The sequence below is a fragment of the Eptatretus burgeri genome, chromosome 4 (genome assembly GCF_056783735.1).
Source record: "Eptatretus burgeri isolate ZD-2024b chromosome 4, Ebu_testis_v1, whole genome shotgun sequence".
Taxonomy (NCBI): domain Eukaryota; kingdom Metazoa; phylum Chordata; class Myxini; order Myxiniformes; family Myxinidae; genus Eptatretus; species Eptatretus burgeri.
Genome location: NC_140964.1, coordinates 118,656,106 through 118,677,744, shown reverse-complemented (window position 1 = coordinate 118,677,744; position 21,639 = coordinate 118,656,106). Strand labels below are relative to the sequence as shown.

At 43.0% G+C, this 21,639-nt stretch overlaps 1 protein-coding gene across 2 annotated transcripts in view; it reads right to left on the bottom strand.

Moving 5' to 3' along the window:
* Positions 1 to 327: 327 nt before the first annotated feature.
* Positions 328 to 21,639, bottom strand: part of LOC147028964 (SPRY domain-containing SOCS box protein 4-like) — a 206,254-nt gene continuing 184,942 nt past the window's right edge. For both annotated transcript variants that reach the window (XM_085879849.1, XM_085879850.1), the window contains exon 4: positions 328 to 5,451. In XM_085879849.1, coding sequence (XP_085735975.1) covers positions 5,324 to 5,451 — 128 coding nt within the window. In that variant the 3' untranslated portion in view covers positions 328 to 5,323. The remainder of the gene's footprint in view (positions 5,452 to 21,639) is intronic.

The window sequence follows — 21,639 nt, the reverse complement described above, 5'->3', positions numbered from 1 at the left end:
GAAATTTCCCCTTTGTACAAGACCATGAGGGATGTACCTATTTGTCTTTCGTATGCAGCACCAGGCTGCAGGGTAGTATCCTTGGTGAGGGTGTGGCTGTACCCCTGATACAATGCCCTCTGCTGGTTCGGGTAGGAATGGTAAACCGCACTGTTTCTCCGATGTTCTGAAATCAAACTGGGCATTGTTTTTTTTTAACCAATCCTCCAAGGGGTGAAGATGCCTCATATTCCACAGCAATCTTCTTCTGAACATCAGATCACAGCACCACAACATGGGGGGTGGGGGAGGGGGAGATAATTCAAGGCATTCACGTGCTCCACAAAGCACTGAAATGTGACTTTATTTCAAAATAATTCACATTCGGTGCCCAGGGGCAACAATGTTAAATTACCAAGCGCATGTAAAGCCCGGGCAGGAAATGAAAATATTGCAAAGCAACAGCTGCTACAAAGCAATTCATAAAAACAATCAGGTCTCTGCACGACTGGGTTCAACAACCAAATGAGCGGAGAGAGGGCAGTGCAGCTCGGAAGGCTGTGATGACGTACCATCACTCACACGGCAATTTGAAGGCACCTCAAGAACCTGGATGAGGAACTGTAACGCCACATGCGTGTGTTGGAGACACCAGTTGGAGTAAGAAACAATGGCGACCTGGATGAGGAACTGTAACGCCACATGCGTGTGTTGGAGACGAGGCTGTAAGAAACAATGGCGATGAATCTGTTTCTCATCCTGAGTCCCACATTCCATCGTTGTGCTGAGCTCAGAATTGCATTGTGCATTCAAACCTGAGCAAACTGGCCTCTGATATTAGCTGAGATGCCACATCCGTCAAATGCTTTCACAGAGCAGAAAGGAAAAAAAAAATACAAATAGGAACCAAATCCAAAGATCTGATCAAAACTTGCTTTCTTTAGTCGAGTGATCAGATATAAACGCTTGATCTTTATTTTGTACAGATGCTGTATTTTGGCAGCATTGATGGGGATGTTGTGATCGGAAGAAAAGAAAAAAAAGACAGGGAAGAATGATAATACAGTATAAACAATAACTGTAGTTGAAGTTTTGCAACAGACAACAGTTTGCAGCAATTCCTGAAATGCCAGCTTTATATTTTGCAGATCTTAATGACTGTTAAGATGTAGTTTGGACATGCAGGCCTGACCTCGACTTGAGGGCCAATTGTGACGAGACCGAGGGGTAAGCTTCGAAGCGTACTGCAGCTAAATACAGCGGATGTGGTTTTCACGACAAGTCGAAGGAATGGCTACACGTTCCCAAGAGCGGTTTGTGTTCGCTTGGCTCGGCTGCTCGTCATGCAGGGTGAGATATGACCGATGTGCTTCTCTTGGCCTGTGGCAAGGCCACGTTCCTGAATTGGCTTTTGGAAAACACTTCCAAACCCGGGTCATTGACGGGCTATTCTATAGAAACGTGCAGGTTTGAAGGCGGCTTAGTTTCTAAAAAGTCTTTCCTCCCTAAAAATCAAATCGCTCCCTATGGCTTTGAACATGTTCCTTTGGAGAACAGCTGTGCTTCTATGTCATGGAGATACTCGGAACAGTGAATAGCTCATCTGTCTGCAGCTTAAACGATCTTGAAATATGTTAAGCTTATTGAAAGAATGATCTCGAATGAAAGTTTTATGGATGGGTGAGGGTTGCAAGGGGATGTATTTCAATACTTTTGTTGAATTACTCCGTTAGGTGTGACGGATTTGACCTTCACTGAGATGTGCTGAAATCTGACAAATTGGAAATCGTCTGTTAATTTGACAAAGTAATTTGGCTTCACGAACAGCATAGTTAACTTTCATCGGCACTTCGCGCAGATCACAAAGTACCAATTTTTGTACATTGGATCTGGTACCTGAACTAAAGTAACTAAACTTGTGGATTGTTACGAGGGATATTCTTGAGCTACAGGATGCCTTTTAAACATCAACTAGAGCAGGGGCTCCCAAAGTTTTGGTGAAGGAGGGCTACTCGGGTGGTACATTCCAGAGCTGCTGCAAAATAAAATTCACTGATAATTAAATACCTATATAACCTACCTTTACATACACTCCCAATTAATCGATTTCAAAGAACGTACCTTGGAGTGGGAGTTATGCAACTCACCTTTCTCAGAGACCAGCTCTGGCAACGCGGTTTCGAAACCTCTTGCTGCAACACGAAGGATTGCGCGAAGGTGATCATCGGTCAGTTTTGATCTCACTTCTGAGTCATTGATGTTTTGCAGCCGGTGGAGAAGGTTTTCTCACAAATGTATTTGCTTCCGAAGAGCAAAGCCGTTCGAGGGGGGGGGGGGTGCCAGCAAATCTCTCGATCAATTTATGGCGAGACAACTTTACAGAACGGTGCCAGGCTTTTGACATTACTATATACAAGTATCTTACCTTTGCCTCTGCTCTCCTGCAAGTCAATGAGTCAACTCTACCTGCATATCCATAGGAGCAATTTCTTGGTCGTATTTAGAAGGATCTTGAGAAATGGCAGGAGCTTGCTCAAGGTCCATGAAATCCTCGAAACTGCACCTGAATTCTTCCTGCAAGCTTTCCACAATCTTAAAGTACTTGTCCAGGCACAAGAGGTTGGACACATTTTCTGAGGACTCCTCTTCCTTGATCTCTTTGCAAGCTCAGAAATGGGCTTCATTGCTTTCCATCAGATGCTTCTGCAGTCGTTTCGAGTTTTCTCTCAAAGGACTTGCCACGGTCAAATAGAGTTCAAAGGATAAAGAAAACTTGTTCACTTCCTCGCTAGTTCTTCCAAAATCAGATTTGGAAAACCGTTGCCAATGTCTTCGACTTCACATGAGATTGTCAGTTTGGACCAGTGTGACCACTCCTTGGCGTTGTTCATAAGATCTTGGCTATTCATTGTTCATCTTGGCGTCTTGGTTTTCTATAGGTTTTCTTGGTGTGTAGGTTTTCTATTGTCATCACTTTTCCGAAACCTTGTGGATTCTTAGCTTTTTTCATTGACTCACCTTGGCATTTATGAAAATGAGGAGTGGTCACACTGGTTTGGACAAACGGAATGCAGCCTTTGTTCTGTGCATTCTATATCTACCTCCATAATGCAGTCTAATAGACTCGCCATCATTCAATGGTTTACACTTCTTTGCAATTTTGTGAGCTTCAACGTAACTGGCCTGTATCGCAGCTTCATTTGTTTGGATAGTTCCTTGAAATCTCACTGCTGAGCAAACGTGTCTTTCATAAACCGGTTCCATCATTCGCTTTCGCCGATCACCATAAAGAGAAATTACCGAATAGTGAATAGAGCTTAACGTTGTAGTCTTTCGTCGCAGCTATTACTTGGTGTCCAACAACAACAACAACAACATGAAAATGCTTGCTTTGGAAACAAAATCAACATTGCACAACTTTCCTTGAAAGTTGCTCGTTTTTTTTTTTGTTCCAACGAAACGACATGTTTTTACGCGTGGGATCCATGGTTTACCTTTTCCAAAAAGATCCATTTGCACAGCTCTGGAAGTGTTAAACCACGTGTACAGTAACGCCCCACAGCGAAGATATCCTGGAAGTAGATTGACTTTCAATGCCCCCAAGTTGTTGTTTAATGGAACTTCCATCCTACAATCGTACGATGCCCCGAGTCTTTTATTTCTCAGATGATATGGGATTTTTTATTTTATTTTTGAATCATTAGATAAGGGCCAGACAATACACAATAGCTTCATGGGTTTGTTTGGCCTGCGGGTGTGTACTTTGGGAACCCCGACTTTCCAAGATAATTATTCTATCCTTTTATGAGGGAGATTGGATGCAACCCAAGCCTACCCCATAATTTTAAATGTTTTACTTTGTACTTTGATACCAGGGGAGTGGTTATGGCTAAAAGTAAATGTAATTTCACGTTAACTTCCTGATAATTTGTGGTGGCCCAAGCAGATAATTAGAAACAACAGTAAACTTCAAAGTGGATGTTTTGGCGTTCACAAACCTACCCTTTCAGAAAGTTGGAGAAACATTTCACCCGAGCGAACATTTTCCTCTCGATGGATATCCCTCTCTTCAAAATCCTTGATTACAGTCACAGCAGGTAACTTACAAACCGCCATGCTGCTGGAAATTGATTTTTCAGACTGTCATGCACAATACACCTCTACTTTGAACTGACTTGAAGAAACAACAACATAATATACACCAGTAAGACAGTGCATGACCAAAGCTGGACTGCACCAAGTGTCTCGACAGATGAAAAGGAATATGACAGCATTGACCACATTCATATAATCTAACTCGAAATGGTGTGTAGCATCATCAATTAACGAGCCATTTCATAGTTCCAAAAACAAAATAAATAAATCTGAATGGTTTGCAAATAAATCCTTGACATTTGGTGGAAAGCAAAGGGACTTCCCCTTTTTGCGCAAGTGACACGCAAGCAGTTTCCCCAACTGCCACTCTGCCCGTTCCAACCTTCCAACACAACGGATGACGGTTACGTGGCTACGATAACAGTGACACGTGCTTTAGAGTGCATTATTGGCAACGGTCCATAAAGTTTCAACCGATGAAGGAGAGAGAGTCACCTCAGGAACCAGGCAGGAGAAATTTCAGGAGGCAAAGATGGATGGGCTAAAAAAGGGAAAGCCCTTGGACAGTGACAGCCCCTTTCCCTTGTTGCCAGTGTTTGGGATTGTGAACTAACACGGCTTATGAGGTTTGCAAAAATAAGGTCCGTAACCTTGGAAGGGCCCGACAGATTCTGTGCTCCAAACAGCAGGGGAATTTGTGTTACTGCTTTCTCAGCTGTGTGCAGCTCACGGACAACTCTTCCAAACCTGTCGCCGGATTGAGGACGTAATATCATCGTTGGCTCCCGTCTCAATCACATTCCCCTGCTGCTCCTTTTACCATCTGCGTCCTGCTTGATATAGCTTCTAGGTTCGATTTGGAGAAAACGCCAAACCCTCGGGGTCATTTTGGTACCTAGCCACGTTCAGCCCTTCAAATACCCACGGACAATCTCATTCAACTAGAAGACCCTTTTTTCTCTCTTCATTTGTTCTGTATGTACATATATATATACACACACACGAGGCTGCGTTATGCCCGACATTGCTGCATTCCTGCTTGTCTCAAGACTCATGCAAAAGATTTGACACATTTTCAAAAATTACCTGAACTTAGACCTGCAAAGCAGAACAGCGTTTCGCCATAGTCTCGGTTCCTCAATGGCTGCAGTTGAAGTGCTCCAGTGATCTTCTCAGATGGAGAGGCTATGAGTCGTGCATGGTGGAGAAGGCAGAACCGTTGCAAAGTAGCAATGTTGTTCTGCAACTTTCAGTGGTAGAGGAGGTAGTTTTTTAGTGTCGCAGGAAGTGGCAGTGAGTCAATTTCATGGAGACGGTCACGACCCAGCGCTTGGCGGACCGAGCGGCGGCAGAGGTCCATAAGAGGGAGGGGTTCAGCTGCCAGGGACAGGGGGAGAGAGACAAAAAGACCTTCAGTGATGTGATCGTTTCCCAAACAGAAACCTTCCAAGAAGGTGGCTGCAGTAAACTGTGAAAGCATGATAAAAAGTTACTATCAATGTTTGTTTAGATTAAAAAAAAAAGTAGTAAAAAACGTGAGTTCATTCACCATGGCTTGATACAGCAAAGCTACAGAACAGAATTCAGCCGATTATCTTGTCACGCCATTACATGTTCTTGAAACCTAAGTTGTTTGTGCCCAAAAAAAACTTCACGACCCACCTTGAATGTCTTTGCATTATAAACACGTTCAGGGGGGAAAAAAGAGCAATAAATGTCTAAATGGGCATGTGAGGGATCTGGGATTACATTAGCGATGGAAATCATGCTTCTGCTGCCAAAAGCCGCAGTGAAAGGCGGCACACTGCGGCATTGCTCGCATTCGGTGGAAGAGCCTGTGGCAAATGAGGCCTCTTGTTTTCCCTCCACTCCATACTTCATATTCGTGTTGGCCTAGGCTGACAGGATGGCCGAGAGGTACATACTAGTCGCCTCTTGGCTATCTTGCCTGGGTTAGAATCTCGGCCCAGTTGTAAACTGTCATTCCGGTATATCACAGGCAGGGTGATTGATCAATGTGTGTGCCTTCCCTTGGATGGACGTTAAACTGGGTGTCCGTCTGGTAGCATTAGTTGGTGGAGATTACAGATCCTACGTTGAGGTGAGCTATCGCCAGTACCCTGGCCATGTTCCAAATTCCTGCTCTAACCGAGAGAGTGCACTGCACCAGTGGAATAGCTGCATCCCCAGCCAACGATGCTACCCGCAGCCTTGTGCTGCGTATGGAAGAAGAAGAACTGACAGATTTGCTTTTGAGTTGTGAAGTCTGGGATTAATTCCAGACCAGACTACACAAACTGTCAGATTGGTGAACTGCACGCAAGGTGTCGTATCAATGAGTGTGTGGTGCTTCAGTTGGACGCTAAGCTGGGCATCTGATCTATTAGCATTAGCTAGCGGACATCAAAATATTTCACGTTGTCTTTCGACAAGCAGTGGGCAAGTTATCGCTGACACCCGGAGCAAATTTAAAATTCCTGTCAAAATCTCAAGAGGGCACTGCATTCTCGGTCTGGTATTCCCCCACCCCCAGAAATGATGCTACCTGCTGACCGAATGGGTCATTGACTCTCGCCTGGACCAACGAGCATACGATACGAATGAACATGGACTGTCGACTTTTTGGCCTATGTTGACTTCAAAAATACTTGTTCGTGGAATTCAGTGAACTGATATGGAAATCCTCTTCAAATTATGAGGTCAGTCGGATGAAAATTGAGGATTTTAGAGATATGAAAAGTTTGTTGACCTTTTGGCCTATTTTGACCTTAAAAATAATTGGTGGCTGAATTCAATGACCAAATAGGCAACTCTACTTCAAATTTCAAGTCGATCATATAAAAATTGAGAATTTCATGAAATTGGCCGATGTCGACCTCAAACATAATTGGTGAATGAATTCAACAAGTGGATCTGCAAATCTTCTTCAAATTTAGTCAATGGGATGAAAATTGAGGATTTTAGAAATTCCACCTTAGTTGTTGACCTTTGGCGTCTGCTGACCTTTTGGTCTATGTTGACATCAAAAATAAAAGCTGGTTGAATTTGATGACCAAATATGCAACGCCTCTTCAAATTTCAAGTCAATTGGACAGAAAGTGACAATTTTAGAAATTCAGCCCATGGTGACCTCAAAAAATTGGTGGTTGAATTCCGTGACCTGATATGCAAATCCTGTTCAAATTTCTAGTCAATTGGATGAAAATTGAGAATTTTATAAATTTGAAATAGTTGTTGACCTTTGGCTTATGTTGACCTTTTCACATCAAAATCAATAGGTCTCTTGCTTATAACAAGCTCTCCCATTTGGTGAAGTTTAGCGAAGATCACTTTGAAATTGTGACCTGCAGGTGAATGACAAGATAAACAGACGGACGGGGTGAAAACATAACGTCTGTCCACTTTTGGTGGCAGCAATAATTATGTTGACCGAATCAAGGAGATGGAAAGAGTTCAGATAAAACAAAGCGAATGTTATATGCGAGCCCTACATAGCTTTAATGTTCATAAATGTAGGTTTGAAGGATGTAAGAAAGTCACGGTGCAGTGAAAACCCCTAAAGGGCTGCTGGATGGCCCAAAGGTACACAAACTCACCTTTAGCTGTCGAGCCTGGGTTTGAATCTCGACCCAGCTATAAACTGTCACTCTGGTGATTTGCATATCTTTGTTTACATGGTTTAAAGCTCGTAGAAGGGCTGCATTCACAAAAATCACACACACACACACACACACACACACACACACTAAAAAGACATCAGACTGAGACAGACAGCCACTGAGCTTGGGGAGGAAACGACGCAACTTCCGGGGGTACTCTGTGTACCAGTGACATCATCTTCCTGATGCCACTTTTCTCTCCACACCCAGAGTGGCCATATGGAACTTCGATGACGTCATCCTCCTCCTCCCCACACAGCACAAGACTGCGCATAGCATCATTGTCTGAGGGAGCAGCTGTGCTGCTGATTCAACGCCCCTGTTACTAGCACACTGATACTCATTTCGCCGACCTCGGAAGGATGGCAGGCTGTCAACCCTACCTGGTGTTAATTAAACAGCCCAACAGGGAGCTTGAAATCAGAACCCCAGGATTGTAAGCCAGCCACTTTAACCATTAAGTCAACACCAAGCCTTGAACTTCAGCCTCTTTCCCTGGAAGCCAAGCAAAGGGGTTTATCAATGCTTCATCCTTTCAATGCTGAACATCATTAGCAAGGGAGCATCACATTCCGTGTTTTTTAAAAAAAATCTTTGCTGTGACTCGGAAGGGATGGAATCGAACATCTGTTCAGGCATCTTGGATTTCCCTTCACCACAAAAGGAATCAGAAAGCTGAACTAGCAGTTTAGAATTAGAAGGGAAACCCTACCTAATTGACTGAGCTGGCAGATGCCACCGATTATAAAAACAACAACTTGTGGAATGGAAGCCGATCTAAATTTTTTTAAAAACACGACTTTGCTCCAATTTTTTTGGTGTGGGGGTCATGTAAAGCATCACCAACAGTCACGGGGGAGAGGATAGCCCAGACAAAAATACTACAACTAGAACTGTAGTATATGACAGTTGTACTCTCATATACTACAGTTGGCAGCAGGTCCTATTACAGTAGTCTGCAGAGAATTACTACAGGAAAGGAATGCCTGCAGTTTCTACCTGGCAATCATGACAATGCAAACATCTCAAGGAAAGTTGATAAAGCTTAATTTTGTGGTTGTAGCGCACGCCGGTTGTGAAATGAAAGCACGCTGGGCAGCACGGCATACCAACAAACATTACTGTGTACGTCCAACGCATCCCTAGAGTGTTGAGGCATCAGAGATTTCCATCATGATGAATGGATATCCAGTTGGGGCTCGAGTGTTAGGTTTATTAACGGCTTCCCTCCAAATACAATGTGAATGAAGCACATCACACGAACGCTGGGTTTTTCCAGTAATGGTCCTGATGAGGACCTTCAACTCGAGCAATCCCACCCGTGGTGTCACGCACAAACCGTACAGTGGAAACATTCTTCCCCCCCGAATGCATAGCGTGGCGGCTTTGCCTGCACAGCCACGCAAACCGATCCTGGCGCGGCATGATTGAAGTGCGCAGGCGGCGCCGAGCCGCGTCCGCCCAAAAGGTGCGCAACAAAGGATTCCCTGTGCACGGTAAACGAACGCCGGATTCCCGGGATTCCCGTCTCCGTCTCAGTGGCAGGAAAGGTGCCGTGCACTCGCCATACCCTCCGAATCATTATACATGACCCCACCCCCGTCGGTGGCACACGGGCGAGACATGCCGTCTGCGTGTAAAGGCCACAACAAATCAATGTCTTGTTTGCCCCACAGGTTCGGCCATTTCTGTTCCTTGCTTTCCGTCCCTGCAAACAATATGGAGACAAAAAGGTCTTGAGCGTACAATGAACATCTAGGAAGAGCATCGCAAGGTCACGGACATTGAGACTTTTTGATCAGAACAAGTGAACGTTACATTAAATAATGGGTAATATTGGAGTAGTCATACAATGAACATCGAGGAAGAGCATCCCAAGGTCATGGACACTGAGGCTTTTTGATCAGAACAAGTGAACTTTACATTAAATGACGGGTGATATTGGAGTAGTCATACAATGAACATCGAGGAAGAGCATCCCAAGGTCATGGACACTGAGGCTTTTTGATCAGAACAAGTGAACTTTACATTAAATGACGGGTGATATTGGAGTAGTCATACAATGAACATCTAGGAAGAGCATCCCCAAGTTCACGAACACTGAGGCTTTTTGATCAGAACAAGTGAACTTTACATTAAATGACGGGTGATATTGGAGTAGTCGTACAATGAACATCTAGGAAGAGCATCCCCAAGGTCACGACCATTGAGCTTTTTTGATCAGAACAAGTGAACGTTTCATTAAATGATGGGTGATATTGGAGTAGTCATACAATGAACATCGAGGAAGAGCATCCCAAGGTCATGGACACTGAGGCTTTTTGATCAGAACAAGTGAACTTTACATTAAATGACGGGTGATATTGGAGTAGTCATACAATGAACATCTAGGAAGAGCATCCCCAAGTTCACGAACACTGAGGCTTTTTGATCAGAACAAGTGAACGTTACATTAAATAATGGGTAATATTGGAGTAGTCATACAATGAACATCGAGGAAGAGCATCCCAAGGTCATGGACACTGAGGCTTTTTGATCAGAACAAGTGAACTTTACATTAAATGACGGGTGATATTGGAGTAGTCATACAATGAACATCTAGGAAGAGCATCCCCAAGTTCACGAACACTGAGGCTTTTTGATCAGAACAAGTGAACTTTACATTAAATGACGGGTGATATTGGAGTAGTCATACAATGAACATCTAGGAAGAGCATCCCCAAGTTCACGAACACTGAGGCTTTTTGATCAGAACAAGTGAACTTTACATTAAATGACGGGTGATATTGGAGTAGTCGTACAATGAACATCTAGGAAGAGCATCCCCAAGGTCACGACCATTGAGCTTTTTTGATCAGAACAAGTGAACGTTTCATTAAATGATGGGTGATATTGGAGTAGTCATGCAATGAACATCTAGGAAGAGCATCCCCAAGTTCACGGACACTGAGGCTTTTTGATCAGAACAAGTGAACTTTACATTAAGTGACGGGTGATATTGGAGTGCTCATACAATGAACATCTAGGAAGAGCATCCCCAAGGTCACGAACACTGAGGCTTTTTGATCAGAACAAGTGAACTTTACATTAAGTGACGGGTGATATTGGAGTGCTCATACAATGAACATCTAGGAAGAGCATCCCAAAGGTCACAAACACTGAGGTTTTTTGATCAGAACAAGTGAACGTTACATTAAATGACGGGTGATATTGGAGTGGTCAAAATAATGGCATGTTATGTCAATTACAATATTTTGTCATTTCACAGATAATGAATATTTCGACAATGTACCGACATATCCAACCTTGTCAGACAAATATGGCACCATGGTTCTCTGATAGAATTATTGACACTAATGATTGCCATACAAATACCAGCATAACAAGTCATATTGAGCAATACGGTACTCGACTTCATCTTCAATGGGCCCAATGAATCCCATCTTCTTGTTGGAGATGCCATCAAGAGGTACAGTAGATTTGCTTAAGTCTTTCACAAAACTGGCTGGCAAGCCTGATGATTGACCGGAGCCAATTTGGGCTGGAACTTGGAATTTGTTCAGGGTGCCGGCGATAACCTGTCATCTTGTGGCTCAATATATTTTGGGATCTTTAAAGTCCACCAACGAAATTTGCAGGCAGGACACAGAGCTTACTGTCCACCCAAGAGACTCGGTGATACAAGCACCAATTTGTGATGCAAGCTGAGCTACGAAGTGACATAGTGAATTTGTGGTGAATTTGTGATTCAAGCCCTGCCCATGAAGCACCAAACTGATAGGTTAAGTACAGACTACATAGCACAAAGCTTAGTCCGTTGACTTTGCACCCTCCGACAGGATTTCAACTTAACAACAGCATTTGTAATAGACTGTGCAATACCAGGAAGAGTACCTGTCCCTGGCGACAGGAAAAGCAAGCAAAAGTAGCCGTCCCGAGTGACGATAAACATTTAAGTTAATTTATCATTAACCTCCGCCATCAAAGATGGACGGAAGATGGACGGTACTGTTTTCACCCTTGTCTGTTTGTTTGTTTGTTTGTGAACAGTATTACGGAAAAACTCCTGGACGGATTTCGACGAAACTTGGTGGGGAGATTATGTATGGTCCAAGGATCATGCCATTAGATTTTGGACTTGGTCCAAAGTCCAATATGGCCGCTATGGCGGCCATTTTGAAAAAATATTTGAATTTTTGTTTTTGCATTTCTACACGTTTTAAGTGATTTCCAACCCCCCCAAAAAAAATTGTGAGAGAAAAAAAAACAAATTTTGCAACTTTTTTTTCAAAAAAATTTAGATTTTTTTTGGCATTTCTACATGCGCATCGATCTAGTTTAGTTTATTCAATCGTGGTTCAGTAGAGTCTGATCCGTTTTGACCAACAATGAATGGGATATCAGGTTCACCTAAGTGACCCAGCAGTATTGGCGGAGGAGGTTTTGCACTCTACCGAGTGATCCCACTCTAGTCTAAAATTGTTTTGTGTTATGTTGGACAAGCAGAGCAAATATCCAAATTTTATACATATAACACAACTTTAATATGACCAAGAATAACAATAGCATGCAAAAAAACAAAAAACATTTAAAAAATAAATAAATAAATGAGACTGACACTCGGTGGAGTGCAGACCTCCGCAAGGCTGAACAGTTTATGTTTTGTTCTCACTGATAGGCCAGATCTGCATCCACACCTGAACCAAAATCTAATCGGCTTGTTCTTGTCACCTCGTCAATTCATGCACCAAATTTCGTCCGAATCCGTCCACAACTTTTTGAGATACTGTGCTATATATCCTTTTTGGCCCCATCTCTCAATGGTGAAGAATCACTGAAAAAATTATTGTAGTCGGATCCGGATCTTCATCAAAATCGAATCAGTTCATCCTTGTCAAACAACCAATCTGTCCACCAAGTTTCACTCTGCTCACAGACGAACAAACAGACAGACAGACAAACAGCGCTAAAAACATAACCTCCGTCCATCTTCGCTAGCGGAGGTTAATATTTTAAAACATCCCATTATCTGTACAAACAATGATGTTTCTACCTCTTATATATATTGCAATGCACACCAAACAAAAATTAACAAAATTAGGATGGGTTGGTGAGCCAAAATATTTGCATATAGCAAAGAGAGATAAAGAGAAAGATGGCAGAAGGGGTTAAAGAGGAAGAAGAAGAGGGGGCGAGAGACAGAGAGAGAGAGAGAGAGAGAGAGAGAGAGAGAGAGAGAGAGAGAGAGAGAGAGAGAGAGAGAGAGAGAGAGAGAGAGAGAGAGAGGTGAGCCAGGAGTGTGGTCAGTCAGAGATGAGCTGGGGGTGCAGACAGGCATTGGAGAGCCAGTGGTATGGGCAGAGGTGAGCCAAGGGTGTGGTCAGGTGGAGGTGAGCTGAGAGTGCAGACAGACAGAGCTGAGCTGGTGGTGTGGGCAGGCAGAGCTGAGATGGGATGAGAGCAGGCAAAGTTGTGCTGGGGTGCAGACAGACAGAGCTGAGCTGGGGATGCAGACAGACAGAGCTGAGCTGGGGGTGCAGACAGATAGAGCTGAGCTGGGGGTGCAGACAGATAGATGAGCTGTGCTGGGGTGTGGGCAGGCAAAGGTAAGCCAGGGGTTTGCAAGCAGGCAGACGTGAACCAGGGGTCCAGGCAAGCAGAGGTGGGGAGGGCGAGTAGGCAGAAGAAAGAAACGATAGATGATTGTGGTTGGAGATGAGAATTTGCACATTCAACCTTCTGCAGGAAGGATTGGATAAATAGAGTGGATTCTATCGACAAGGTGTTGGAGTGATTGATATTGCAGAAAATATGGATGATGTCATGTTGAACCAATGAAAGAACACATTGCTAACCATAAATGCAGGAGTGAATGAGGAAGGTATATATATATATATATATATATATATATATATATATATATATATATATATATATATATATATATATATATATATATATATATGACAAAGATGGCTGTCCATTTGTCTGTTCACGGTTGACGCTGATCAGCTGTGTCAGGCCAAGTGCAATGTGATTGGCTCCTGGCAAAATCGAATAATGTATTATTAAAAACTGATTTTCAAAATCTGATTCCATATTTAATGATTGGAACTCATAGCCTAAATAATTATGTTGACATCTCAAGTGAAAATGGATAAAAAAAATTTTTTGGTAAAAAGTGATTTCTTTCTAATCAGATATGAAATAAAACGCTTGTGGGAAATGAGGTAAAATGGTCCCATAATCCATTTTTCACTCTTTAAAAGGTAATTATTGTGCGTCTGGTTTTATTTTACACCGTCCAGGGACACCAGTTGTGATGTTTTTTGGTTCAGTTTCTACCTTTATTTTCTGTACATTTTTTAACTTATAAAGTTTGTTTTGTTGACAGTGCTTTAAGAAACAATGTCAGCCGACAGGATGACCTCAAGAGTCAGAGATACTCCACACACTTCCAATCTGTCCAGCCTGGGTTTGAATCTTGAATCTGGACCCAGCTATAAAATGTCATCCTGATGTTTCACAGATACCCTTTCATCTAGCTCAAAAAGGAAGTCCATACAAAAGGCTCACTTGTGATTAGAGATTTAAGAAGCTACACATAAAACAGGCAAACTGCTATTCTCATGATATCCCACTAAAGGAAGTCAGCAACTCAGTGAAACCCCTGGCAGCTTTCGAAAAATCCTTTGAACAGCCGCAATGGAAGTAAAATGCCTTCAAGCTAAACCATGTAAGAAGAGAGATCAAAGTTTTAATGCAAAGCTCAATTTGTCTGTGACAAATAGCAGAACACTTAGGTGACACACACACACACACACACACACACACACACACACACACACACACACACACACACACACACACACACACACACACACACACATACACACACACAAACACACACACACACACACACACACACACACACACACACACACACACACACACACACACACACACACACACACACACACACACACACACATAAACACACACACACACACACACACACACACACACACACACACACACACACACACACACACACACACACACACACACACACACGATTTACAGCATGATGTTCGAACTCATGTGCAAAGAACAGAAACCAAGAACGAGAAGGACACCTAGTAGAGCGCATACCTTCGCCTGGATCCGGATTTGGATCTTCACCAAAATCGATTGAATTCGTTCTGGTTAGCCAACCAACCTGTCCACTAGGTTTCATCCAAATCCGTTCATAACTTTGTGAGATATCGATATATATATATATATATATATATATATATATATATATATATATATATATATATATATATATATATATATATATATATATATATATATATATATATATATATATATATAATTTTTGTCCCTATCTCTCAATGGTGAAGAATCACTTTAAAAAGTCTAGTATCCGGATCCGGAGCTGGATTTTCACCAAAAATCGAATCAATTCGTCCTTGTCACACAACGAACCTGCCCACCAAATTTCACCTGAACCCATATACAACTTTTTGAGATATCCTGCACACAAACAAACAAACAAACAAACAAACAAATGAAATTTCTCGTTGAGCAAGGAACTTCCGGAATAACTTTGTCATATCTCCATGATCTCTGAAAAAACAAAAACCTGGAAATCAATTTGGTTCTTGTAAGTCGATAGTGCGACTGTTTCATGAATTATAGTACTTAGTTTGGTCATGATCATAACTTGGAAGTCAATCGGACTTGAAATGGCGTTTTTATCGCAATTTGAAAATTTTGACCCGACCCCCCTAACATTCGACCCCCGACCGCTAAGAAGGGTGTTGGTGTGGCACCCCAATGAGACATGTGGTTGGATGCAGTATTGAAAGATGCACATTTTGGATTTGGTTTGAAGTCAATACGACCATTTTAGCGGACGTTATTGCGAAAATAAGAATTTCGGTTTTTCAGTGACCTTGACCTTTGACCTAGATTCACCAAAAACGATGAGTGTCTAAGTTGGACCATGGCCGATGTCTGTACCCAGTTTGGTCATGATCGCTGAAACGGTGTGGCTGCTACAGGGAAAACAAACGCACAAACAAACATACAGACAGACGGACACACATAATGACACACACAGCCGACCAACATAATTGCCGAAATCCGAAGGATTCCGGCAATTAACAAGACAGATGTCGTGCATGGCATGATACTTGAAAAATCCATAAATCAAATTTAACCTTAAAAAAGAATTGTTTGTTGAATTTAATGACCAAATATGCAAATGCTCTTCAAATTTCAAGTCAATCAGATAAAAATTGACAATTTTACAAACTTGGTCGATGTTGACCTTTTCACAAATGTTTACCTCAAAAATAATAGGTCATTGAATTCAGTGACCAGATATTCAAATGCTCTTCAATTTTCAAGTCAAATGGAATGAAAATTGAGGATTTTAGAAATTTTGCTTATGTTGACCTGATGTTGATCTTTTGGTCGAAGTTGACCTTCGATCGGATGAAAATTGACAATTTTAGAAATTCGGCCTATGTTGACCGTTTTTGGCCTATATAGACCACAAACGTAGTTAGTGGTTGAATTCAGTGACCTGATATACAAATCCTCTTCAAATATGAAGTCAGTCGGATGAAAATTGAGGATTGTAGGAATTTGAAACGTTTGTTGATGTTTGGCCGATGATGACCTTTTCATCTTTTGACCTCAAAAATAAATAGGATTCTGTCGGACCACCAACTCCACCATTTGGTGAAGTTTCCTGAAGATCGATTTTAAGTTGTGACTTGTAAGCGATTAGAAGGTGAGCGGACAGACAAACAAAAGTGATCAATATGCAGTTAGTATCAATTTTTTTGTTTGTTTTGCCAAATAACAAACACAGGGGTAAAAACATTGGTGGGCGGAGAAAACAAGTTGATACTTATGTCTGATTTCTCAGTTGTTATCGATTGTCGATTACTAGGCTGACAGGATGACTTAGAGGTATGCCATATGCAAACTTTCCTCCAAGCTGTCTAGCCTCTGGGTTTGAATCCTGGCCCAGCTGTATACTGTCATCCCTGTGTTTCACAGGCAGTGAGATCCACCGATGTGTGTGCCATCCCTTGGATGTACGTTTAACGGAACCCCATCTGCCAGCATTATTTAGTGGACGTTTGGGAACCCACTGTTTCCTTTTCAATGAGTAGGCGAGCTGTCGCCAGCGCAATGAACAAATTCCAAATTCCTGCCCTCATCAGCAGGGGGCATTGCATCATCAACGGCACGGCCACGCCCACAGCTAATGATGCTACCCCACAGCCTTGTGCTACATATAAATGACGACGACGAGAGATGAAACACTAAATCACAATGGCTCACTTTGACGCTTCTATTAGTGTCACATGTGCCTTTCTGGCTTGGTTCCTGGCGATGTTTTGTGATGCTGGTGCTTGAGAATCTTGCTTTTGCGTATCAGCACAGCACCGCTTAAGCGATGCTCAGTAAGTGCACACTTTGAACCATCGAGTATAATTTATATGAAGAGTATGATTTACAGGAAGAAACAGGACGTAGGCTACATATCTGTGGAAGCATGTTGAGATCATTATGATTTTTAGTTGATTAAAACTTGAGTGATGAATGTATGTACAAAATATGCAAAAGTGATGAGAATACAATCATAAAAAAATATTCACCTTTATTACAACCTCAATCACTTCGTTGGGGCTGGCGGGGCGAGAGGGATGCACCCTCGCTCCTAAGATGTCTAGCCTGAGTTTGAAAACCGACTCGGCAACAAACTGTTATCCGGTGTTTCACAGGCATTGTGATTAATCATGTGTGTGCCGTCCCTCGGAATCAATATGTGTGCCGTCCCTCGGTCGATGCCGGCTCGATGTCTCCTCCCCCAGGATTGTAAGGCCCTGGTCCATTGTCCTCCTCCCCTTTCCCCCTCCACCACATCCCGGCGCATTTCTGGCATTGAGCACCACAGCACTGGGGTGATGGACTGAAACTCCAGGCACATGCACACACACACCGACTCAGCATCTAGATCTAGACCGTCGGATCTGTGCCCCTGGCGTGGGGGGCAAGACCACCTGCCGGTAGCGATGTAGGACACCGAATTCACCGATATTGCTGAACCAGCGGCACAAGGCTCACAATGGTTCAGTGGTTAACAACGCACAGCTTGACCCAGTTAGGTCAGGAGTCTGAGGTTCCCAGCAGAAAGGGGCGTCTTGTCTGCCGACATTACTTGGTGGATGTTGAAAATCCCACGGTGTCCTCCAGAACTGTGCCAATTATCCGAGTCCAGAGCAGGCCTCATTTCCATGATGTGCCGACCATTTTCACAGCCTCAGCAGAGTACAAGGACTATGTTGGCCAGGCCATTCATCACATTCATTCCAAATGGGAAAACCGAAGGCGCAATGTTTCAGACTCTGACACACATCATTGGTGCACAGTGGGTGAAGCGGGAGGGAATGTTCAGAGCCCCAACTAAGGGGTTGAACTTTATGAAGCTAGTTATGGCAGACAATTCGAATTTGGCCAGGTGTCGGAAACAATCGGCAACTCATGCGAAACACCAAGTAATGTAAGCTGACAAGTCCCCAACCTAATTTATCTGAGACACGACACACTCATGATTTAACACCCTTCCGATGAGACACTAGGTTGATAGTCTACAGTCGGGTCAATAACCAAACTCAGACGAGACAGCACAAACGCAAGTGCTCTACCTTATATGCCATCCTGTCGGACACCATTTTTGTGATCCTGCCGAAGCCATTAACTAATTTAAGTCATTAAATGAAAACTGTCCAGGACCGTTAATATAAACTTGCGAAAATCTACAGCATGAATGCACACTTCTTCTTTTGGCTAGTGATCCATGATAATTACCTGGGAAGCTCATTCTGAGTTAATTAACCCCGGCTTTAATAAGATGACAAAATGAATCAGCATATTTAGCTCAACAAAAGATTTATACACCAGCTGTGGCTTGTACAAAAGTACAAAGGAAATCTCACCTGGACCAGGTGGTCAAATCGCAGATCTTTGTAAAACAATGCATGTGACACAAAGTTGTTACGGTGGAGATGGAATGCACATATACTGCGAGAGCTAAATATGGAGAGAGAGAGAGAGAGAGAGAGAGAGAGAGAGAGAGAGAGAGAGAGAGAGAGAGAGAGAGAGAGAGAGAGAGAGAGAGAGAGAGAGAGAGAGAGAGAGAGAGAGAAGAGAGAGAGAGAAGAGAGAGAGAGAAGAGAGAGAGAGAAGAGAGAGAGAGAAGAGAGAGAGAGAAGAGAGAGAGAGAAGAGAGAGAGAGAGAGAGAGAGAGAAGAGAGAGAGAGAGAGAGAGAGAGAGAGAGAGAGAGAGAGAGAGAGAGAGAGAGAGAAGAGAGAAGAGACAGAGAGAGAAGAGAGAGAGAGACAGAGAGAGAAGAGAGAGAGAGAGAAGAGAGAGAGAAGAGACAGAGAGAGAAGAGAGAGAGAGACAGAGAGAAAGAGACAGAGAGAGAAAGAGAGAGAAGAAGAGAGAAGAGAGAGAGAGAAGAGAGAGAGAGAGAAGAGACAGAGAGAGAAGAGAGAGAGAGAGAAGAGAGAGAGAAGAGACAGAGAGAGAAGAGAGAGAGAGACAGAGAGAAAGAGACAGAGAGAAGTGAGAGAGAGAAGTGAGAGAGAGAAGTGAGAGAGAGAAGTGAGAGAGAGAGAAGTGAGAGAGAGAAGTGAGAGAGAGAAGTGAGAGAGAGAAGTGAGAGAGAGAAGTGAGAGAGAGAAGTGAGAGAGAGAAGTGAGAGAGAGAAGTGAGAGAGAGAAGTGAGAGAGAGAAGTGAGAGAGAGAAGAGAGAGAGAAGAGAGAGAGAGAGAAGAGAGAGAGAGAAGAGAGAGAGAGAAGAGAGAGAGAGAAGAGAGAGAGAGTGAGAAGAGAGAGAGAGTGAGAGTGAGAAGAGAGTGAGAGTGAGAAGAGAAGGAGAGTGAGAAGAGAGGGAGAGAAGAGAGAGAGAGAAGAGAGAGAGAGAAGAGAGAGAGAGAAGAGAGAGAGAGAAGAGAGAGAGAGAAGAGAGAGAGAGAAGAGAGAGAGAGAAGAGAGAGAGAGAAGAGAGAGAGAGAAGAGAGAGAGAGAAGAGAGAGAGAGAAGAGAGAGAGAGAAGAGAGAGAGAGAAGAGAGAGAGAGAAGAGAGAGAGAGAAGAGAGAGAGAGAAGAGAGAGAGAGAAGAGAGAGAGAGAAGAGAGAGAGATACAGAGAGAGAGAAGAGAGAGAGAGAGAGAGAGAGAGAGAGAGAGAGAGAAGAGAGAGAGAGAAGAGAGAGAGAGAAGAGAGAGAGAGAAGAGAGAGAGAGAGAGAGAGAGAGAGAGAAGAGAGAGAGAGAAGAGAGAGAGAGAAGAGAGAGAGAGAAGAGAGAGAGAGAGAGAGAGAGAGAGAGAGAGAGAGAGAGAAGAGAGAGAGAGAGAAGAGAGAGAGAGAAGAGAGAGAGAGAAGAGAGAGAGAGAAGAGAGAGAGAGAAGAGAGAGAGAAAAGAGAGAGAGAGAAGAGAGAGAGAAAAGAGAGAGAGAGAAAAGAGAAAAAGAAGAGAGAGAGAGAAGAGAGAGAGAGAAGAGAGAGAGAGAAGAGAGAGAGAGAAGAGAGAGAGAGAAGAGAGAGAGAGAAGAGAGAGAGAGAAGAGAGAGAGAGAAGAGAGAGAGAGAAGAGAGAGAGAGAAGAGAGAGAGAGAAGAGAGAGAGAGAGAGAGAGAGAGAGAGAGAGAGAGAGAGAGTGAGAGTGAGAGTGAGAAGAGAGTGAGAGAGAGAGTGAGAGGGAGAATAGAGAGAGAGAAGAGAGAGAGAAGAGAGAGTGAGAAGAGAGAGAGAGAAGAGAGAGAGAAGAGAGTGAGAGAAGAGAGAGAGAGAAGAGAGAGAGAGAAGAGAGAGAGAAGAGAGTGAGAGAAGAGAGAGAGAGAAGAGAGAGAGAGTGAGAAGAGAGAGAGAGAGTGAGAGTGAGAAGAGAGTGAGAGTGAGAGTGAGAAGAGAGTGAGAGTGAGAGTGAGAAGAGAGAGAGAGTGAGAGTGAGAAAGAGAAAGAGAGTGAGAGAGAGAGAGAGAGAGAGAGAGAGAGAGAGAGAGAGAGAGAGAGAGAGAGAGAGAGATATCCTCTAGATTACTGAATCAATATCAATCAGTCTCTCATATTAAAAAAAAGAATTCACAACTGCAATAGTCGTGAAACATATTCGACTTTTGCGTTTGTTGTTTTTCCCATGCACTTGTTTGTGGGGTCTCGGGACATGCCTGACTGATTATGAATATCACCACTCTCTCACAAGGTGCGACCAAATCAGCTCTCAACTATGGCAGGGTATTTTGAATTTAATGATTGTACTATCACACAATGATCTGCTATTATTAAACATATATTTTTTTTGTATATTTACAATCAACACAGGTGAAAACGATCAAATGGGGGCACCCGGATAACATTCATCTGATTGAACTCATTGTTGCAAAGCCCTGCTTGTGACGTTCCAGTTTGAGAGTTTGTTGTCAGGGAGGGAAAGAAACTGTAATAGAGATAAGACTGGAGACGGCGATGGTTCACGAGCAATGTACACGATTCACCTTTTTTATTTTTTGACCTTCGAGGGGACGCCACGGGAAAACTGTCTGGAATCGGGAAAAACATAAATGATGAAAGTTGTAGTACTCGAAGAGCACTACTTGCATACCAACTTTCAATCGAAACAGTTGAAAACTCTAGGATCTCGATGCCCAATTTATTGATTTTTTTGACATTTTCTAAGTTCGTGACCTTGTGACCTTGACCTTGGGATGAAAATGAAAAAATCGAGCTCCGTGGGGCTATGCAGGTGCCATTGGGCTAACCAAATACCAAAACCCCTGCCAGATTCGACAAATCCCCTCGGAGAAGATGCAAA